Genomic DNA, 22,073 nt, shown 5'->3' on the forward strand with positions numbered 1-22,073 from the left:
TCAGCCCAGCACTCCTATAATTCAAGCCAAAGATGGCTTTGGGAAATGTAAATGAACCAGATCTTGCACTCTGCTTTAACCAGTTTTAGCCTGCAAGGTCTTGCTGCCACCCAATAAAACAGGCAAAAAATAGACGAAGGAAATAGCTGTAGTTGTAGGCGGTAGTGTCTGGCTTAGAAAGCACTGACCCACGCTGGGGTGCAGGAAGTCAGGGCGAGGCTTGTCCAGGAGTGACTCTCCCTGTTCAGGTACCGATACCTCTTCCTGCAATGTGGCAGCTGAATCCACTCTATCCCCAACACTTGGCTCATGGTCAGTGCCCAGCAAACTTAATGGTACCACATATTGTTAAATAAACAATTTCCTGAGTATGGGCTCTGCAGTTACAGTCCTTGTTGCAGTTACAGTCCTTGTTGCAAATCTCAACTCTGCTTAATTGTTCAATCTGGGTGTTAAGAAATCCAAGGCTCACCTGTAGCAAATATGTATGTAAAATATTTATTTTTTTAATTTTTTGAGACAGTCTTACTCTGTCACCCAGGCTTGAGAGCAGTGGTGCAATCTTGGCTCACACCTTCTGGGCTCAAGCTATTCTCATGCCTCAGCCTCTAGAGTAGCTGGGATTACAGGCGTGCGCCACCACACTGGTTAATTTTGGTATTTTTAGTAGAGATGGGGTTTCGCCATGTTGGCCAGGCTGGTCTCAAACTCCTGGCCTCAAGTGATCTACCTGCCTCAGCCTCCTGAAGTGCTGGGACTATAGGCCTGAGCCACTGCACCTGGCTGTATGTAAAGTGCATGTATTTAAAAGCCAAGACTTAAGTTCTTGTAAAACAAATGACAACAGTACCTACTTCTTATCATGGAGATCAAATGAGTTAATGCAAGTAAACAGTGTAGTGTCTGGTACTCAGTAACTATGCAACGTAACAGAAGCTGCCACAAGTTAGGAATCTCCCACCTTTCCATATCCCAAAGCAGCATCTGGTGATCACTTATCCTTGCAAGAGGGTAAGAGGCTATGGGCAGTGCAAAGTGAGAAGTCAGCTGCACTGGCAGTAGAGGTATAGTGTTTGTTAGCACTCTCTACCCAAGTACCAACCCTCCCCTACTTTTATAGGTAAAAAGGCAGGAACTATTTACCAGTAAGAAAGACTAGCTCAGGAAGGCCTGGTAGTGAGAAGCAGGCGCTGTGCCTCTTAATTACCCACACTTATCCAGAATAGAGACAAGGCTATCCACCCCGTCCTTTTGTGAATTCAGAACCTTTGAGGGAGTTCTCAATACCAGCCAATCAACACAGGTTCCAGACACGCATGTTTTTTAAATTATGTTTATTTAGCATATGTACACATAAAAGAGAAATTGCCCTCTGAACCCACCCAGAAGAAAACATGCACAAACCCAAGGTATATGTGGAAGGGAGGGGCCCTGGCCCCAAGTTAGCGGCTGGGACGATGCAATCCTGTGAGTCGCAAGTCCCAGTCAGGAGAGGGCTGGACTGAAGTGTCCAGGAGGCTGAAGTCCCCTGCCGCTGGCCCTAAAATAAGCGTGCGCCATAGCCAAAGGTCTGTTTAATGCCCTCAAAGTAGTACCGCTGCCAACCCTGCCGCGTCCGCTCTTCCTCAGGAGCAGGGATGCCTCGACCTTCCATGCACAGCTCAGTCTCTCCATTCTTGTCGATGAAGGTCAAGGTGATGGTGGCAAAGTGCCCTGGGAAAGGCAGAGGGGATGGAGGTTTCATATCTAGGGTTTCCATCTGAGTTTAAGACTGGGGCAACCTGGCTGGGTGTGGTGGTTCATACTTGTCATCTCAGCACTTTGGGAGGCTGAGATGGGCGGATCACCAGAGGCCAGGAGTTCCAGACCAGCCTGGCTAACATGGTGAAACCCTGTCTCTACTAAAATTACAAAACTTAGGTGAGTGTAGTGGCACGCGCCTGTAATCCCAGCTACTTGGGCAACCTGTAATCCCAGTACTTTGGGAGGCTGAGACAGGAGGATCACTTGAGCCCAGGAGTTCAAGACTAGCCTGGGCAATGTAGTGGGACCCCATCTCTACAAAAAAAGTAATTAAAAAAAAAAAAAGCTGGCGTGGTGGTACACGTAGTCTCAGCTACTTGGGAAGCTGAAGCAGGAGGATCATTTGGGTCTGGGAGGTTAAGGCTGCAGTTAGCTGTGATTATGCCACTGCACTCTAGCCTGGGTGACAGTGAGACCCTGTTTCCAAAAAACAAACCAAAAAAAAAAAAAAAAAAAAAACTACAGCAAAGAGACAAAGTTCTGGGGGTAATGGCAATATATATGTTTACTTACCCTCTGGCCAAGATTTAAACCTCCACTTCATCACAATATGTTTCTCAGGGACCTAAAATAATCAAACAGCTCAGTCTACGTTATATACTACAATGCACCCAGTCCTAGCTACAATCAGTCATCTGCCCTTCATACAGAGTCCACCGTCTGTGCAATTGTACTACTTGCAAGAGAGTTCAAATCATGGCCTTTTTTTTAAGAACAAAATGTTTTATTAACCAAAGAGATTAAAGCCTTAAACTTTACCTATAGAGTTGAGAAACAAGAGAAATGTCACTCGGCTGACCAGACAGACGCAACAACCCAAGTCTAGGGCCGGCAGGTACTCACCAGATCAGTAAATTCCCCAGAAACATTGCCATCTACCATGTGGAACTTCCCACCTCTGTCTGCTTCTAATGTTGCGGGAGCATGGGTAAAGGCCTGCACCAGCTGCAGGAAAAAAAAAAAAAGAGGCAGAAGATACATGGCTCTCAGTGGGACCCGGGGACAAATGCCAGCTGAAGGCTGCATGTCTCAACTCTCATTTCCGCCAGTCTGCCCCACAGGCGGGTCCAAGGTGTCCCTCTATTCTGTTCTACTACCAGCTAGGACTTGACTTCGGGAATTCTTTCTGATCTGATGATGCCATTACGTTGGACCCATTTACTTTTATTTATTTAAAGTAGTATATGGTTCAGAAAGATATGAGAATGAGCTTATGAAAGAAAATTCTCAAGTAAATGTTTGAGACTTCTATTTTCATTTCTGAGAACGTGTCCCAAAGAAGATCTATGCCATCCATCTTTTTTTTTTGAGACGGAGTCTCACTCTGTCACCCAGGCTGGAGTGCAGTGGCATGATCTCAGCTCACTGCAACCTCCGCCTGTCCAGGTTTTAAGCAATTCTCTGCCTCAGCCTCCGGAGTAGCCGGGATTACAGGCATGTGCCACCACGCCGGCTAATTTTTTGTATTTTCAGTAGAGATGGGGTTTCACCATCTTAGCCAGACTGGTCTTGAACTCCTGACCTCCAGATCCACTGGCCTCGACCTCCCAAAGTGCTGGGATTACAGGCGTGAGCCACTGCGCCCAACCCTTTTATTTTTTTTTGAGATGGGTCTCACTCTGTTGCCCAGGCCAAAGTGCAGTGGCATGATCATGGCTCACTGCAGCCCCAACCTCCTAAGCTTAGGTGATCCTTCCACCTCGGCCTCCTGAGGAGCTGGGACTACAGGTGTGTACCACCACACTGGCTAATTTCTGTATTTTTTGTATAGATGGCTTCACCATGTTGGCCAGGCTGGTATCAAACTTCTGGGCTCAAGCAATTCACCCGCCTCAGCCTCCCAAAGTGCTGGGATTAGAGGTTTGAGCCACTGTCCCTGGCCTACTCCATATATATCAAATCAGTACCATTTTGCTGTGTTCGATTACTCAACAGTGCCACTTTTACTTTTAAAAAGACTTTACTATTTTTTTAAGTAGGTAATACAAAGACATGGTAAAAAATTAAAAAGGAACAGAAGGTTAAAAATGTCAGGAATCCTCCCATACAAAAGTATTTTAAAACTCTGAAAACTTTAGCTAGTTTGGAAGAAGAGATTCAACTGAAGTCTGCGTCCATTTAACTGCTTCTCCAGTTCTTGGTTTTCTAAGGCGGACAGAACTATCATGAGAGTATTTTGAGTGTGGACACACAGACATACTAACACCCATATACTACATGGTACCTCTTAATTTACGGCTGTATTTGCATTTTTGTTTAAAAAATAAGATCTTGGAATTTTGTCCTAGAGTATGTGGGAACTTCCACGTATCCTAACCACCTTTACTATCAGATAATAAAGCTGAATACAGTCATGTTTCTCACCTCCACACTATGGCAGCAGAATGGTACAAGTCAGCTGTGCAACAGAAAGAAGCCAGGAATTCTTCTGTGCTACAGAGTAACCAAGAATGGCCATTCACTTTTCTGGTAAGATTCACTCAGTGGTTTCTACTTATATGACCCAAAACTAGAACAGGCATGGTAGTGTGCACCTGTAGTCCCAGTTACTCAGGAGGCCGAGGAAGGAGGATCGCTTGAGCCCAGGAGTTCAAGGCTAGTCTGGGCAACATAGCAAGACCAGGTCTTTTGTTTTTAAAATGAATAAATATGGCTGGGCACAGTGGTTTGCGCCTGTAATCCCAGCACTTTGGGAGGCTGAGGTGGGCAGATCACTTGAGGTCAGGAGTTTGAGATCAGCCCATCTCTATTAAAAACTATGGTGAAACCCCATCTCTACTAAAAAATATAAAAATTAGCTGGGCATGATGGCACGCGCCTATAGTACCAGCTGTTTGGGACACTGAGGCAGGAGAATCGCTTGAACCCAGTAGGCAGAGGTTGCAGTGAGCCGAGATCACACCACTGCACTCCAGCGTGGGCGGGTGACAGAACGAGACTCCGTCTCAAAAAAAAAAAAAAAAAGAATAGAGGGAGGGAAAATTCACTTTGATGAAGGCCTCATGGCTCCAGCTGCGAGCACCTCTTCTGCATACTAAGGGTGATGGCACGAGGCCTGAAGGACAAGACTGACTTACCTCTTGGGTGGTAAACACTCTGTAGAGCTCCTCTGGTGACGTCAGGAAGGTTTCCTTAAGAGTGATCTTACAAGTGGGGATTTTGACTCCAACGGGTCTGGCCTGGGTTTTTGAAGGAGCAGGCTTAGCCTGTGAAAGTGGCAGTGAAAACGGTCAGTACAGAGTAATACAACCTCAGTCAACGTGGCTTCAGAGACAGTTGTACCATTCCTTCTCATAAAAATTTTCACCTCCAAGGCTAATTATTCCAAGGGGTTTGAAGGGAATTTGAGTGTGTAGGTGTGTTAGTCATGAGGGTAATGTTTCTGGAAACATCCTCAATTCCCAGTAAAAATAATCACTCTACAAGGAAGACCCTGACAGTCAAATAACAAATCAAATCATTGAGATATTTTTTAAGAGCTCAGTGTAATTCTCAAACAATTTCTATGCTTAAATAGCTGGAAGCAGTTTTCTCCCCACTTCCAGAGTATCCACTTTACTATGCTGAAAAAAGAGCAACAGGGCTCTAAACCAAGTGCTGAGCTTGAACCACAAACTTCCATCTCCAGATAAAGTACTTGCTCGCCCTGTAAATTGGAGAGACTGGGTGAAGACAGGGATGTAACTCCATTTCCTGATGGGACCTCTAATATCGAAGTCTGAGATATCAACACACCAATTAGGCTGAAGACTTATATAGATGAAGACCATCCTTTGTTCATCACCTCCTAATTGGTGCTAAATGCAATCAAGAGTCAGACTTTTAACTGTCTGATAGCTTCTACTTGCTCTAGCGGTCTGCGATAAACAAATTAAAACCAGGTTAAAATGGGTGAACGCATGCATATTGCAGACACTCTAAAAAAGCACCATGAGCAGATCACAAGCTGCTCTGGCTTAGAGGTTAGGGACACAAAGAGCTGACATGTGGAATTAAGAAGGCGGTCTCTCAAGTTCCTTTGCAGATAGTCTCCCACCCCAGGAGAAAACCATTTACCTTGCGCTCCTCAGTTTTCAGTGCTGGCTGCCCCACTGGGTCTACTGACTCTCCATTCACTGTAGGTAAGATCATGCCCTGGGTGAACTCTGAAAAGATAAAATTCCAGCTCATGGAAGTTATTTCTTAGTAGCTGAGATCTGGAGTTTCATTACAGCTTGACAAACATAGCCATTCTACTACAGAATGAGGTTATGACCAGAAAAGGAAGAGGCTATTTTTACATCTTTACTTTTGGTCTATGCCAGACTGGTATCGGGGTATATGCTATAGAATATAGTATGTTCACTGGGATTATCTTTTTTTTTTTTTTAGATGGAGTCTTGCTCTGTCGCCAGGCTGGAGTGCAGTGGCGCAATCTCAGCTCACTGCGATCTCCAACTCCCTGGTTCAAGCTATTCTCCTGCCTCAGCCTCCCGAGTAGCTGGGATTACAGGCAAGCGCCACCACACCCAGCTAATTTTTGTATTTTTAGTAGAGATGGGGTTTCACCATGTTGGCGAGGATGGTCTCCATCTCCTGACCTCGTGATCCACTGGCCTTAGCCTCCCAAAGTGCTGGGATTACAGGCATGAGCCACCGCGCCCGGCCACTGGGATTATTTTTAAAAGCTTATCCTCCTGACTCAACTGGAAACATTATAACATATTAAGTGCATGTGAGGTCTGCTATGGAAGGATGGCATGAACGCTGTGGCACTCTGATGACTTCAAGAGTGGGTAATCTACCCAGCACCCATGGATGCATGGTTAGTGTCTTTCCTCCACTCTGCCTTACCTCTGTAGAAAAGCCACAACTAGTTATGGCACTGGCGTACTGGTCCTCCCCAAAAAGGTGTCTATCACCTTCCATCATCTTCTTTGATGGTTATTACACATATTCCAACACCAAGATCACAACACACCGGCAGAAATGGAATCCCAGGGGAAAGCTGAGCTGACTTCTATTCTAACCATCTAAATATCCCTGGAGAATGCATATCAAAGACAGTCCAGACTGTATTTAAGTAATGAGTCCAGCGATGCCAAGTCTTTAGATTAGCGCTGTCCATTAGAAATATAATGTGAGCCTCGGCCAGGCGCGGTGGCTCAAGCCTGTAATCCCAGCACTTTGGGAGGCCGAGACGGGCGGATCACGAGGTCAGGAGATCGAGACCATCCTGGCTAACATGGTGAAATCTGGTCTCTACTAAAAAAGACAAAAAACTAGCCAGGCGAGTTGGCGGGTGCCTGTAGTTCCAGCTACTCGGGAGGCTGAGGCAGGAAAATGGTGTAAACCCGGGAGGCGGAGCTTGCAGTGAGCTGAGATCCAGCCACTGCACTCCAGCCTGGGCGACAGAGCAAGACTCCGTCTCAAAAAGAAAAAAAAAGAAATATAATGTGAGCCTCAAATATAATTTTCTTTTTGAGACAGAGTCTCACTCTGTTGCCCAGGCTGGAGTGCAATGGCATGTTCTCGGCTCACCGCAACCTCCACCTCCCAGGTTCAAGCGATCCTCCTGCCTCAGCCTCTTGAGTAGCTGGGATTACAGGCATGCACCACCATGCCCGGCTAATTTTGTATTTTTAGTAGAGATGGGGTTTCTCCACGTTGGTCAGGCTGGTCTTGAACTCCTGACCTCAGGTGATCTGCCCGCCTTGGCCTCCCAAAGTGCTGGGATTACAGGCGTGAGCCACCGCACCCAGCCCATAGTGTAATTTATACTCACAGCATATCTCTTGTGTTTTTTGGTCATCCAGGCTGGAGTGCAGAGGCATGATCTCAGCTCAATGCAATCTCCCTGCCTCCTGGGCTCAAGCCATTCTCCCACCTCAGCCTCCCCGGTAGCTGGGACTACAGGTGCTGACCACCGCATCCAGCTAATTTTTGTATTTTTGTAGGACGGCATGTTGCCCAGGCTGGTCTCAAATTCCTGAGCTCAGGCAATCAGCCCACCTCAGCCTCCAACAGTGCTGGGATTACAAGTGTGAGCCACTGTGCCTGGCCCTCACAGCACATCTTGGTTTGGTCTAACCACATCTCAAATGCTCAACCAACAGTATTAGACAACACAGCTCCAGATCCTTCCCTTACTCCGAGCTTATGGACTGACTTTAAGATGAAATAAGCCCCCTCCCCACAAATCTTTACCCATTTGCCAAAGAAAGGACTGTCCAGGCCCTTAACCACAGTCTAACAGGTGGAAACTACCTCCTTAAGGCATATAGAACTACTAAAGGGATACCTGTTTTGAGGGTGCTGATGTAAATTCCCATTGCTTCTCTGAGAAGTTTCACCCCTTCTTCCTTCATTAAGGCCACGAGATTTGTGTCAGGCTCATCTTTGGCAAGGCTCACACTAATCTGAGTGAAAGATGAGAAGTAGGTGGTAAATAACTTGAGGGGCACCCTCATTATGGAATGTGGGGGCTGAGCAATCACGTAACTGCTGACACTTCCAAAGGAAATGCATAAGTACTGCGATATTCGTACAATCCCCATTAGTGTTCCTTCTTGAGTCCTCTCTGTCAAATGGCTAATGTTAGTTAGAACCCATGTCACTAGCTAAAGTGAAGAAACTAAAGAAGTGCAAATTTCTCTGGAAGTTTTCAGTGGCACCACACGCCTAGCAAAGTATCTGCAGACTCGGGTTCTGAATGCTTGGACCAAGCCTGCACTATGAATCCTCAATGACAGGTCACTTTTCTCATCTGAGAATAAGAGGATATAGAGGACTCGGATTAGGAGTTAGGAAGCACGAACCTCCACTTCATCCACGCTGTTTTCATCAGACAAATTGGGGATCTCCACATGTCCTTTGTACTGTACTCCTGACTTAGAAGTACCTGTCAAAACCAATGCAATGTCATTAGTCCACTCCTAGGCAGGAAAGTTCTCTGCTCCAGGCTCCTAACTGCGACCTCACTTCTGCTGCTTTTGGATGGCTGAACTGATCCTCTTTATTCTGAGAATGCCACATGCCAGATGCAATCAACACCCGCACCCCCAAAAGAAATGTCTTTTCCTCACCAGGTTACTGGAAACCAACTATGTTATTACAATGTGGGACAAAGAGCTACAGATTTGGTACTAGCATGAGTTATACCATAAGAACTTGGGTCAAAAGCCAGTAGTTCTGCTAGAAACTTCTTTTGAAAATATCAATTTATTTCAGTGCAACTGAGATATTAGGGAACAATTTGATTATAACGAGAAGTTCACATTTGCTTATATGTGACTCCATCCATGAGAAACACTAGGTGAATACGGAAAGCCTCACCCAACTACATAGGATACATAAAACACACATATCTCAAACACCTATCTGCCAATGACCTTGGTTTACAGCGTGTATTGTGAGCCATACCCATCCTCATCTAGTGTAATGTTCCTTCTGATTGTAGATGATTCTCCTTCTACCATTCCAAAGTAGTCCTCAAGCTGCAACCCTTCTGATGCCCACTTTTTTCCCCCAAAGACAGTCTTGCTCTGTCACTCAGGCTGGAGTGCAGTGGCACGATCTTGGCTCACTGCAACCTCCACCTCCCAGGTTCAAGCAATTCTTCTGCCTCAGCCTCCCAAGTAGCTGGGATTACAGGTGCATGCCACCATGCCCAGCTAATTCTTGTATTTTTTAGTAGAGATGGGCTTTCACCATGTTGGCCAGGTGTGTCCAATTCCTGACCTTGATCCACTTGCCTCGGTCTCCCAAAGTGCTGAGATTACAGGCGTGAGCCACCGTGCCTGGCTCTGATGCCCACTTTCACAAGTAACCTTCAGGTCTTTTTAATGGTAAAGCACCATATTTACTGTAGTATTTATTTATTTATTTATTTATTTTATTTATTTATTTATTTATTTATTTATTTATTTTCTTTTGAGATGGAGTCTCAGTCTGTTGCCCAGGCTGGAGTGCAATGGTGCGATCTCAGATCACTGCAACCTCCACCTCCTGGGTTCAAGCGGCTCTCCTGCCTCCACCTCCCGGGTAGCTGGGACTATAGGCACGCGCCACCACGTCCGGCTAATTTTTTGTATTTTTAGTAGAGACGGGGTTTCACTGTGTCAGCCAGGATGGTCTCAATCTCCTGACCTCATGATCTGCCCACCCTGGCCTCCCAAAGTGCTGGGATTACACGCGTGAACCACTGTGCCTGGCCTGTATTTATCTATTTCTTACCATTTAATGTGCACAAAACTATGCTACCAATTTTTAGTCCCTATATTTTAAAAAAAAGTGTCGGCCAGACACAGTTCAAGACCAGCCTGACTAACATGGTGAAACCTGTCTCTAATAAAAATACAAAATTAGCCGGGCGTGGTGGCGGGCACCTGTAATCCTACTTGGGAGGCTGAGGCAGGAGAATTGGTTGAACCCAGGAAGTAGAGGTTGCAGTGAGCCGAGATTGCACCACTGCACTCCAGCCTGGGCGACAAGAGCGAAACTCCGTCTCAAAAAAAAAAAAAAGAGTTCTAAGCAAGATGACACCAAAGATTCCTTCCATACTACTATGCTTCAAGTGTACTTTAAAAACAAATTAACAAAAATCAAGGACAGATAAATCTACTTTCACCCTTCTTTATGACTATTCACTTCAGAAATGTTTATCAAAGCACAAATTTCATGCTTTGCCTCATACACAGACAGTGGCTATCTCATACTCCTTTAACTTTATTGCCTTTTTACATTCAGGCTCTCAACAGTCAGGACTGTCCAAAACGGGCATACGCATGACCTCAATTTTTTCCTAATGTCATACAGAAGGGACACAAAACTAGAAGAGAGATAAAATAGCCCCAAATTAGTGTCACACATAAGCTTCATTTTAATTTGTTAGAGTCACACTGAGGAGTATAAAAAAAAAAGATCAAGACCACAAACAAAACAAAACAAAACACCTCCTTCCTCCTTTTAAATCACAAGATACATGTAGCTAGTCTGAAGAAATACCACCTTAGGTGTTCCAACAAAGACCAAGGCCCAAAGATGCAGTGGCCCAGCCACTTCATGGGTGGCACTGATGAGACCCAGAGAGGAAATCCATTTAGCATCCCACAATGGCAAAGAAATTTCAGTACCCAATACTGCTTTACATAGGACTCCAAAGCAGCAACATCTGCCTTCTCCCTTCAACGTTTGTAACTCCTCAAAACTGTTCTCTCCAGCTACTTAACAGGTTAAACAAAACACAGTTAATCTCTCTGACAGCCCAGCTTAGACTTACCTGTCCAGTTTAGTTTGACGCTCCATTCATAAAAGAAGATAAGTTTCCCTTTGCGATTGTTAATGGATGCCTCTCCATCAAGCTTACTCACTTCCGTCACCTCACATTTGCCTTCTTCATTTTGAACCTGCACTGCCAAGAACAGTGTTTTCAGCTTATCCGTGGACCAATTTGAAGCATCTCTCTCCGTCCTGCAAAGCAGAAACAAAGCTATGAACTAGCAGTCAAAGGGAGGATATACTGCTCTATGCAAGAGAATACGAGGTTAAAGGAGGCCTGACAAATAGTTTGAAAGGAACAACAAAAACTCCCAGTCCCACTCCAGTATGTCCACAAACACGTCACCCTTTTTTAGGAAGACAAGGGGTTGCACACTGTCAACAAAGACAGCTGCTGTGGAGAATGGTATAAACTCAATGGAAAATTATGCTCTCCTTTCTCGGCATGATGGTGCTGGAGAATACTTGATACTTTAACATGGCGCCCCCATTTGACCAAGTGGAAAACTGCACATATTGCTCTGATCAGGAACACAGACTGGACCATGGAAGAATAGTACTTAGCTAAAAGGCCCAGAAAGGATTAAACCAATAACCCTGACCTCACTGGCACCGTGTTCTGACCTATCAGATTCGCACTTGTATTATAAACTTCCTACACATTCACTGCCCCCTAGATGGCCACAAAAACGTTAAGTCCAGGGCTTCAAAACAACAAAAATTAGGTCAAGTACTCTGCATGTTAGAAGAGAGAACACAAAGTAAGATACGGAAAAGAAACATCACTATCTGCCTTCCTACTTATCAACTATTAGAGAAAACAACAGCAAAAAAAAGCTGCAACAAAGTAACGGTACAGTACAAACATCATGAACAAAATTCAGTGGAATTCAAAAGTAAGGAAACATTACTTTGGGAAGATTTCACGAAGCAGGGCAGTATTTTAAGAACGGACAGGTTATAAAACCACGGCTGCTCGGCAACCTGGAGTTTCAACACACCTGACCTGACAGTTCCGGGTGAGAGGCCGCAGCTATCTGAGCTCTGAGCACCTGTACAACACGTTCTCAATCTCCCGCGGGACTGCTGCAGCGGTCCCCTATGAATGACTTTTAATTTTACTGCAAGTCGCAAAACAGGAATTACAGACCCCTGGCCTTAGGCCTTTCACAGCTGTCTCCCAACACAATCAAAAGAGGTTCCAGTCTCAGTGACTCCTCTGGCCACGTGTAGTAAGCACCTCCCTGCTTGGGCTGGATGCAGCAGCCAGGGCGTTATCTCCCAGTCTCTCTGACAACCCTCCTCTGGGGCGCTGCCCTCCACATCCATCTCCCTCCCCTCAAGCACTGAGAAGGTGGCCGGGGAGTGGAGAGGCCTGGGGCTACGGACCCCTGCCACAGGAAGGACCCGCCCCCATCTCCGGACAGGGCTACCTCAGCCCCAGCTCTGTCCGGTCCGAGGTTCCAGGAACCCTGAAACCCTGGCCCGGCCGCAGGTCTCCCAAGGCCAGCCTGCTTTGCTGGCCCTCACCAGTGCCAGTTGTTGACGTTGGTGGCGTCCGCCCGCTCCTCCACGATCCAGCGTGGGTCTCCCTCACCCCACTTGGCCATCGGCTCTCCTATCGCGGCGCCACCAGCTCCCGAGCTGCCGCAGCCACAGCCTCAGGACCGCTTAGTGCCAGCCGCCCGGCAGCGCCTGGAAACTACTAGAAGCGGCCGCAAGCACCTCCTGGCTTGCTTTTCCCTCCACCCCCCTCCCCTTCTTAACTTCCGGCTCCTCCCCATTTCCACCGGCTACTTCCGTCCCAACTCGCCGCACCGTGGGTTCCATCTGATTTAGTGTTCCTTCAGACTCCCTCAGGTTCTCCCCAAGAATGGTCCCGAAACCCAACTGCTCATACAACCATTCTTCACCCATAGGAAAACAAAGAACACGTCTCATTGTTTCCCTGGACCCTAAATCGGCCTTGCTGAGCCTCATGGGAATTGTAGTCTTCTTACGTGACCCGCTGGGTAACCGCGGAAGGTCGTCCTGAAGGGAGAGGAAATGACCTAGCACAGTGTGTGGGGTTTCTGGGGGTTGTAGTCAAGAAGCCTTGTGGTTCATCGGGACAGCGCCTGACAGCAGAGGCAGAAGAAACTATAACTTCCAGCATGCCCTGCGGCCTCTTTATTCGCGTTTTCTCCCCGCCCCGCGATTATTCCTTTCTGCCCCCTTCTCTAAGCTGCACAGCCTGAAAAGAGAGGCTGGTCCAGCGGCGGCGGAGGCTGACGCTGTCCTGAGAGGGAGGGCTCTGTGCGTAAGAGGTGAGGGTGTCCCAAGCCCCTTGGGTCGCTTATCAGGCTGAGTCCAGCCTCTCCGCATCTTGATCTTTTCCCCTCTTCTAGGAGGCATCCTACACCCTACGACCACAGGCCTGATTCTCTTCTTTCAGTCAGGGCGACCCTTGGGCGCTGGAGTACGCTTGGGAATGGGGCTGCGAGTAAGCACCAACGATTGGTTCGGAAGTGGACATTTGGTTCAGAAAGAGCATTTAACCCTGCCAGGGATCCGCTGGGCTCTGACGACTGCGGTAGATCCATGGCTTCCTGGACGTTCACCCGTAGAGTCATCCTAGCTTAACTCATGTTCCCTGGTCTCAGTTCACAAGCCTCACCTGTATCTTCCTGGCTCGGAAGATAATTGAAACCACGTCTGACTTTCTCAATAGCTGGTTTTTGGAGTTTTCTGAGGCAGGGAGGATGTTGTGGTTTTCTTGCTGATCCTTCTGTTTTCCTTTGTAAAGTTCCTGTTCCCCCCTGAGATCTCTCACCCTGCCTTGTGGCCTGTCAGTAAACAGGAGACGACAAAGTTAAACCTCTGAAGTGTTTTAAATCATGTTGAAGCACCTGTCACTCTTAAGATTGTACCTGATTACTTTATAACTCTAGAGCTATTAGATCGTTATCTATACTTGTCAAGTAAACCTAGCTTCTCATTTGGCGTTATAAATACAAATTGATGGCAGGTGTCTACTGCCATTGCATGGTTTAAAAGATTTCCAGAAATCCTCTGGCAGGTTATTGTGTTTGTTAGACATTCTATGTCTATTTGTAGATAACTACTATAGTGAAGGAATGATCTCTAGTTTTCCGGAGAGTGAAAAATAGGTAGAAGGACCATGCAAGACACTAGAAATGGTCTAGAAGCCAGAAAGCCTGGATTGTAATTTGAAATAGCACGTAACAAGGTGGCTTTGATACTGAACTCTTTTGTGCCTCACTTTCCCCATGAGTAACATGGAAATGGAATCTCCCAGGCCTACTTTACAAGATTGTTCTGAGGATCAAATGAATGACAGATTTATGAACTGACATGTGTGCCAGAGACATTTATGTGTTCTGTGCACATCTTCAGCATTTGTGCCCAGTCAGATTTTTTTTTTTTTAATTTTTAGGATTGCTAAAAAAATATTTTCTTTTTTAGCTTTTCCCAAGGTACTATGATGATGTATTAATAATAAAAGTTACTACTGAGTGTTAATTTTGGGTCGGGCACTAAGCACTTTATATGTATTAACTGGTTTACTCCTCATAACCATTTCTAAGGTAGGTCATCTGTTATGCCCATTTTACAGATGGGGAAACCAAGACAGAAAAATGTCAGTATGATAATTCCATATTAAAAGGAATTAACATTTAGTATTTACTTTCTGCTAGACACTTTTATAGATGTTCCCTGCAACCCTGTGAGATAGGATATAATTTTCTCCAAAGCTTAAAAGTAAAGTCATTTATCCAGTTTGCTCAGAATTAAGAGAAACCAGGATTTGAACTCAAGGTTGCCTGACTACAATGTCTGTGTGGGATGATTTCATGGTGTCTGCCAGCATTTTTGGTTTATCTCCCTAAAATTAAATACAGAAAAGGATTTTTAAGCAACACTGTTCCAGTAGAAATCAATTAGCGATGTCTGCTGTGGGAAGGAACCAGATAGTAGAAAATTCCCACAATACCCTTGCTATCCTTATATCCCCTGAGTTGAAAACAGAGTCAGGAAGTAACAGTAGAATATCTTTAAGGGCCATCAAAAGCTTCAGCAGGTCTACCATGATGAGGCTTTTCTCAAGCTTGTATTGATGAAGGTGCTATTAAATGGAAAAGCAAATGGTTCTTTTAGAACTTGATGCTGTTTAGCCTTTACGATTATTTTTGGTGCTGTGGGAGTTTTAGTACCTAGTCCTTGGCTTAAATCATAGTTTTCATTCTAATCCAGTTGGCATTGATAGTTTAGTTTGTAATTCTGTTTCCTTATTTGGAGACAGGGAGGGTCTCACTCTGTCACCCAGGCTGGAGTGCAGTTGTGTAACCTCAACTCATGGCAGCCTCAACCTCCTGAGCTCAGGTGATCCTCCACCTCAGCCTCCCAAGTAGTTGGGACTACGTCACCATGTCCAGCTAGTTTTTTGTTTTGTTTTTAATTTTTTTTTTGTAGAGACAGTTTTACTGTGTTGCCCAGGCTAGTCTTGAACTTGGACCCAGGCAATCCTCCCACCTCACTATCCCAAAGTGCTGGGATTACAGATGTGAGCCACTGTGCCCTGCCTAGTTTGTAATTCTAGGGCAAAACTTGTTTTTGCAGGGCAAAATTGAATTTTATAGTAGTTATAACAGGTACTTGTGGTCTTTTGACTACTTCTTTATATCCTTGCTTTTCTTGGCCATGCTCTCATTTCCCAAATTTTGGCCAACAGTTGTTAATCAAATAGTCATAATTTGAAGATTTAGGTGAGATAGTTCTGCTTCTTTTAATTGCTTTGCTTTCCATTCTTTCAGGCATTTATGAGAGTGGAATATTTGTCAGTTTTATTCACTGTAGTATTCCCAGAACCTAGAACAGTGCCTCAGAGATGGTGCTCAATAAATATTTGTTGAAAATGTGAATGCAATTTTTGTCTGTTTTGTGCATGTTTTGATTGCTCTTCCTTGTGTATTCAGCAAAGTTTTGTGATGGATTCTTACAGCATCTGCCTGCCTTGCACTGTTGCTTTTAATACATACCTATGCTGAATGCCCTGGCTGTGTTGTGCGGTCCTTCAGAAGTGGGACCGTGTCTGACACTTTTTTTTTTTTTTGAGATGGAGTTTTGCTCTTGTTGCCCAGGCTGAAGTGCAATGGCGCAATCTCGGCTCACCGCAACCTCCGCCTCCCGGGTTCAAGTGATTCTCCTGCCTCAGCCTCCCGAGCAGCTGGGATTACAGGCATGCACCACCATGCCCGGCTAATTTTGTATTTTTAGTAGAGACGGGGTTTCTCCATGTTGGTCAGGCTGGTCTTGAACTCCTGACCTCAGGCGATCTGCCCACCTCGGCCTCCCAAATTGCTGGGATTAAAAGCCTGAGCCACCGCACCCAGTCTCTGGCACTTTTTAATATACCTTACAACACCCGAGAGAGTGCCCTGGACAAAGTGGATGCTCTAAGCATGGATGACTACTTCTGGGTAATCAGAAGATTAGAAGTATGATTTGATCAGTTGGAGACCCAAGAATGTGGTTTTGTATGGCAGGTTCAATATTTGTTTTACCAGATCCTTTTCTGCATCCTTGATTTTTGGAAGCAGTTAAAGCTTTGGAACTCTAGGGAGAGACCCAGAAAGGGACGATGTATGTCTTCCTGTCACTGTAGATGAATCGGACAAAGGGTGATGAGGAGGAGTATTGGAACAGCTCCAAGTTCAAGGCTTTCACCTTTGACGATGAAGATGATGAGCTTTCACAGGTAGGTCAGCTGCTGAAGTTTGTACTCTTCTCCACAGTGCCACTCTAAAATTCCTTCGTCTTGCAGTCTGGGTAACTTGGCTTTTGACCATGTCTTCATTAGGCTCAGGAAAGAACCAGAAGGATTGTAAAATCCAGCTCGCTGCCTTTTTTACTTTACCTCTTTAAAAAGATGATGTATTCCTTTCAGTTTTTTTTTTTCTAAAGAACCTCAAGTCTTTTATTCATGTGATATATATTTTTTATTTTTGAAAGATGAACTGGATTGGAGGATTTATTTTTGTTGTGTCAATTTTGCAATTGGGGAAACATTTCTTTTTAGAGAGGTGAATAAATTCACTCAGGTTTACATAGCAAGTCACTGCCAGGAATATGATGAGAATTCAAAAGTGACTTTGACTCCTCCTAATTCTTTTACCACTGGACTGTAGTGTTGGCTAAAAATCAGTTTGTTTTCTTGGCAAATATCTAGTATGCTAGGCTTTCGATTGCACAGGGTGAGTGTTGGCCACCTTCAGGCCCCAATTCCTCAGCCTTCTTGATTGTCAGAAGAGAGGTGGGGAATGATGATTGCCTGAGCACCCTGGCCTTGTGTCCCTCTGCAGTTAAAGGAGTCCAAGCGGGCGGTGAACAGCCTCCGAGACTTCGTGGATGATGATGATGATGATGACCTGGAGCGAGTCAGCTGGAGTGGGGAACCTGTGGGAAGTAAGTAGAAGAGGCGGGGACAGATGTCCAGGATTCTTATCACTAATGAAGGCTCTACTTGTTTGTCTCTTCAGTGCCGGTTTGGAGAGGGAATGAGGTAAGACTATTTTCAGATGAGCATACATCTGGAAACTGAACTCCAGGAGAAGATACCTGGGAAATCCAGCAGGTGTTCCCACATGGCCATATAGGTCTGCTCTTCAGGGGTTGAGGCTTGGCTGGCTATTTCATTCTCATTTGGGGTGCTTGTTAAAATGACATACTCCTAGGCTTTATCCCAGAGATTCTGTTCATTAGGTCTTCTGCGGAATAGCGGGGGTCTCAAGTTTTAATAAACACTGCAGGTGATTCTACTTTGTAGCCATATTTGGGAACTACTGACTTAACTCAGTGTACTCATAACTGATTGACAGAACGAACTTCCTTACCCACCCAGTCTCACTGCTTAGCTGTGTACTTAATACTTTTTCAGAGTCCATTTGATTTTTTTTTTTTTTTTTTTTTTGATGGAGTCTTACTCTGTTGCCTAATCTGGAGTGCAGTGGTGCAATCTTGGCTCACTGCAACCTCCACCTCCCAGGTTCAAGCGATTCTCATGCTTCAGCCTCCCTAGTACTGGGATTAAAGGCACCAACCACCATGCCTGGCTAATTTTTGTATTTTTAGTAGAGATGGAGTTTTACCCTGTTGGCCAGGCTGGTCTCAAACTCCTGACCTCAAGTGATCGCCTGCCTTGGCCTCCTAAAGTGCTGGGATTATAGGTATAAGCCACCGTCCCTGGCCCACATCTGATTTTTTTTTTTTTTTTTTGAGATGGAATCTCACTCTGTCGCCCAGGCTGCAGTGCAATGGCATGATCTTGGTTCACTGCAACCTCTGCCTCCCGGGTTCAAGCGATTCTCCTGCCTCAGCCTCCCAAGTAGCTGGGATTACAGGCGTGCACCACTACACCCAGCTAAGTTTTTGTATTTTTAGTAGAGACAGGGTTTCACCATGTTAGCCGGGATGGTCTCGATCTCCTGACCTTGTGATCCACCCGCCTCGGCCTGCCAGAGTGCTGGGATTATAGGCGTGAGCCACCATGCCGGGCCTACCACATCTGATTTTTAAGAAATATTTTTAATTAAAAGTTTTTAAAAAATAGGCGATACTATGACATGACTAAAGATTTAAAAAAATTAAAGGTATACAGTGAAAAGTTTCCATTCCATATTGTTATGTATCTTCTCAGTTTTCAGTTCCTGTCCTCCCAAAAAACAATCGTTGTTGCTTGGTTCCTGTGTATTCATCTAAAGAGTCTTTTTGCATTTGGAAATGTATATAAAAACATGTATTCTTATCCCTTTTTATGCAAGCAGTAGCATACTTCATACTTTGCTCTTTTTATGTGTTAATATAGCTTGGAGATCTTTCCATGTCAGTATATAAAGAGTGTTCTCATTTTCTCTTTCTTTTTTTAAATAGCAGCATAGTATTGTATGGATTTACCATCACTTATTTAGCCCACCCACTGTTGAATTTTAGATTTTTCAATTTTTTGCTCTTTATATTTCTATCAGTGACTTTGTATTCTGACCATAGATGAATAAATGAAAGAGCAATTCTTAGAGTGGAATTACTCACATAGGATGTTTGCATCTGTATTGGGTAGATGTTGCCAAATTGACCTCCACAGAGGTTGTACCAATTCGTACTACCACCAGCAATGGAAGAGGGTTCCAGTTTCCCTATAGCCTGGCCAACATAGGGTATTATCAAGCTTTTGGATCTTTCCCCATCTTAGAGGGGACTAATGGTTTCTCATTATATTTTTAATTTGTAGTACTCTTAGCAAAGCTGGGGGCAGGTGGTGTGTGCCTCTGGAGGGTGGTGGCGATGGATTGCTTGAGGCCAGGAGTTGAGGCTGACGTGAGACATGATTGTGAGATATGATTGTGAATAGCCACTGTACTCCAGAGATCCGGCAACATAGTGAGACCCTGTCTCAAAAAAAAAAAAAAAAAGAAAAGAAAAAAGGAAAAAAAGAAAAAGGAAAAAAAAAGAGTGAGGTTGAGCATCTTTTCATATGTTTAAGAGCCATTTGAATTTTCTTTTCTGTGATCCACTTATTCATGTCCTTGGTCCATTTTTCTGCTGATTATTCTATTTGATTCTATCTTTTCTCCTTGCCCCAAGTTGGCCGAGGGACCAGGGCTTCTGGTGAAAAGCTTTTAGAGTTTGTTGAATGTTGGATGTCAAGGATTTATTATGGATGAGAATTGCTGATGTAGTTCTTACTATCTCACAGGTATCTCATGGTCCATCAAAGAGACTGCTGGTAATAGTGGCTCCAGCCATGAGGGGCGTGAACAGCTAAAGAGCCGAAACAGCTTCTCCTCCTATGCACAACTACCCAAGCCCACTTCTACCTACTCGCTGAGCAGCTTTTTTAGAGGTAAAGAGATATGCTTAAAGAGACAGGGAAGTCCTCCTTCTCTTTTCTCAGAAAAATCTTAGGCCATAATTTTCATCTTTATAAGAAAAAGATTATTGAAGGATAAAGCATTCTCATTGGAGCTAACAGCTGGGTGTTAGGAGCAGGAGAAATGAGAGAAATGCAGAGGGGTTGGACTGGTTTTCTAGAACATGATGAATGAAATTGACATTAACCCTGTGACTGGTACTGAAGACATTTGCCTGGATCAAAATTCCTCCCTACTCCTTGTGCATAGCTATTGGAAAACCTGGTTGGTAGGAATGCCAAATGGTGCAGCCACCGTGGAAGACAGTATGGCGATTTAAAAAAAAAAAAAATTAAACATAGAATTAACATATAACTAGCCAGGCATGGTGGCTCACGCCTGTAATCCCAGCACTTTTGGGAGACCGAGGCGGGTGGATCACCTGAGGTCAGGAGTTCTAGACCAGCCTACCAATATGGTGAAACCTCATTTCTACTAAAAATACAAAAATTAGCCGGGGGTGGTGGGGGAGCATCTGTAATCCCAGCTGCTCAGGAGGCTGAGGGAGGCAGATTGCTAGAACCTGGGAGGCAAAGGTTGTAGTGAATTGAGATTGCACTACTGCAATCTAGCCTGGGTGACAGAGCAAAACTCCATCTCAATAAATAAATAAATGAATAAATAGCAAATGATCTAGCAATTTTACTTCTAGGTATATATCAAAAAGAATGGAAAGCAGGGACTTGAATAGATATTTGTGCCTCCATGTTGATAGTAGCATTATTCACAATAGTCAAAAGATGGAAACAACCCAAATGTCCACTGATGGATGAATGTATAAACAAAATGTGCCATATACATGCAGTGGAATGTTACTCAGCATTAAAGAAGCATGTATTCCGATACATGCTACAACATGGATGATCCTTGAGGACATGATGCTAAATAAAATAAAGAAGACACTAAGGGACAAATATTATATGACTCCATTTATGTATGACCTAGAATAGTCAGATTCCTAGAGACAGAAAGTAGAATGGTGGTTACCAAGAGCTGGGGTGGAGGGAATGGAGAGTTATTGTTTAAAGGGTGTAGAGTTGGTTAAAGGGTAGAGAGTCTCAGTTTGGGATGATGAAAAAGTTCTGGAGATGGATAGTGGTGATGGTTGTACAACAGCATGAATGTGCTTAATGCTACTGACTTATACACTTAAAAACGGCTAAAATGGTAAATTTTGTTACGTATATTTTACCATAATTAAAAAAAAATTTTTCTCCCTGCTCCATTTTTTAGTGGCACTTCAGATTTCTACAGATGAATAAAACATTTTTTACAGCTTAAGTTCCTATATTGCATTATAGAGTTCTGTATACATTGTGTCTTTAACCAAGCCTGGATGGCTCTGACTTAAACTGTTGACCTTTTCCCTCTTGTGTTCTTTACCTTTAGGTAGAACTAGACCTGGAAGTTTCCAGTCCCTTTCTGATGGTAGGCATTGAACCCTCTTTTAATTGCTATGGGAAATGTTACTGATCAGGTACAGTCTGGGGAGTTATGGGGACAGGTAGTAATTAGATGACAAGATGAACTTTCTTCTACATCTACTGTCATTATTAGAGGGATTTTCTGATACTGACTAAGGAGGTAGAAATCATTCTGGCTACGGGGGCAAAGGTGACCTCTAGGGATGCTGTCTTTGGGGAAGAACGGAGATCTGCTTTTAGCCACAAAGTTAACATTGGGAGCCCAGAAGTCAAACAAATGTGAGAAGGAAGCAGTAGAGAGAAGGAACGACAAGCAGGATTCCTGGTGCCCTTCTGAACCAGCTGCTTCTTTTTCAGCTCTGTCAGACACGCCTGCCAAAAGCTACGCTCCAGAGCTGGGGAGACCCAAAGGGGAGTATAGGGTGAGTTACAGCATACACTGGTGTGACAGTTTCTACAGTATAAAGTACCTTGACAAATGTTACCTTCCTTGATTTTCCCAACTATTTGAGCAGAAATTTTTTTAATACTCTTTTATAGATAAGAAAACTGGGTTTCTAAACATTAGGGCTTACCTGGGGTCTCACAGCTAGGAAAGAGTACAACTTAGACTTATAATCTC

At 44.5% G+C, this 22,073-nt stretch overlaps 2 protein-coding genes across 4 annotated transcripts in view; one reads left to right on the forward strand and one right to left on the reverse strand.

The window, feature by feature from the left end:
• Positions 1 to 1,317: 1,317 nt before the first annotated feature.
• AHSA1 (activator of HSP90 ATPase activity 1) lies at positions 1,318 to 12,990 on the reverse strand. Of its 2 annotated transcripts, none has more exons than XM_023184935.2 (9): positions 12,880 to 12,990; positions 11,063 to 11,253; positions 8,601 to 8,683; positions 8,084 to 8,201; positions 5,860 to 5,948; positions 4,881 to 5,009; positions 2,647 to 2,748; positions 2,317 to 2,368; positions 1,318 to 1,713 (listed from the first exon to the last, which is right to left on the reverse strand). In XM_023184935.2, exons 4-9 carry the CDS (start codon positions 8,148 to 8,150, stop codon positions 1,541 to 1,543), a joined length of 612 nt encoding a protein of 203 aa, XP_023040703.1. In that variant the 5' UTR covers positions 8,151 to 8,201; positions 8,601 to 8,683; positions 11,063 to 11,253; positions 12,880 to 12,990; the 3' UTR covers positions 1,318 to 1,540. The 2 variants fall into 2 exon arrangements, with proteins under 2 accessions (XP_023040703.1, XP_023040694.1); XM_023184926.1 differs by lacking the exon at positions 12,880 to 12,990 and adding an exon at positions 12,592 to 12,838.
• A 231-nt stretch (positions 12,991 to 13,221) lies between these two features.
• VIPAS39 (VPS33B interacting protein, apical-basolateral polarity regulator, spe-39 homolog) overlaps positions 13,222 to 22,073 on the forward strand; it is a 31,057-nt gene continuing 22,205 nt past the window's right edge. The window contains exons 1-7 of one of the 2 annotated variants that reach the window (XM_023184916.3): positions 13,275 to 13,367; positions 13,449 to 13,543; positions 16,727 to 16,819; positions 17,424 to 17,526; positions 19,814 to 19,960; positions 21,417 to 21,455; positions 21,809 to 21,873. In XM_023184916.3, coding sequence (XP_023040684.2) covers positions 13,532 to 13,543; positions 16,727 to 16,819; positions 17,424 to 17,526; positions 19,814 to 19,960; positions 21,417 to 21,455; positions 21,809 to 21,873 — 459 coding nt within the window. In that variant the 5' untranslated portion in view covers positions 13,275 to 13,367; positions 13,449 to 13,531. Of the gene's footprint in view, positions 13,368 to 13,448; positions 13,544 to 16,726; positions 16,820 to 17,423; positions 17,527 to 19,813; positions 19,961 to 21,416; positions 21,456 to 21,808; positions 21,874 to 22,073 lie in introns of both variants that reach the window. The other variant, XM_023184908.2, reaches the window with a different exon arrangement.

This window comes from Piliocolobus tephrosceles, chromosome 6, assembly GCF_002776525.5.
Source record: "Piliocolobus tephrosceles isolate RC106 chromosome 6, ASM277652v3, whole genome shotgun sequence".
In the NCBI taxonomy this organism is placed as follows: domain Eukaryota; kingdom Metazoa; phylum Chordata; class Mammalia; order Primates; family Cercopithecidae; genus Piliocolobus; species Piliocolobus tephrosceles.

What these genes read in the sequence shown, in the direction of transcription:
- AHSA1 (XM_023184926.1), bottom strand. Translation starts at nt 12,671, where the DNA reads ATGGCCAAGTGGGGTGAGGGAGACCCACGCTGGATCGTGGAGGAGCGG. An exon ending in CTGGGGAATTTACTGATCTG is followed by an intron (nt 2,369 to 2,646) that starts GTGAGTACCTGC and finishes TGATTATTTTAG; the next exon opens with GTCCCTGAGAAACATATTGT. An exon ending in GTTTAAATCTTGGCCAGAGG is followed by an intron (nt 1,714 to 2,316) that starts GTAAGTAAACAT and finishes TGCCTTTCCCAG; the next exon opens with GGCACTTTGCCACCATCACC.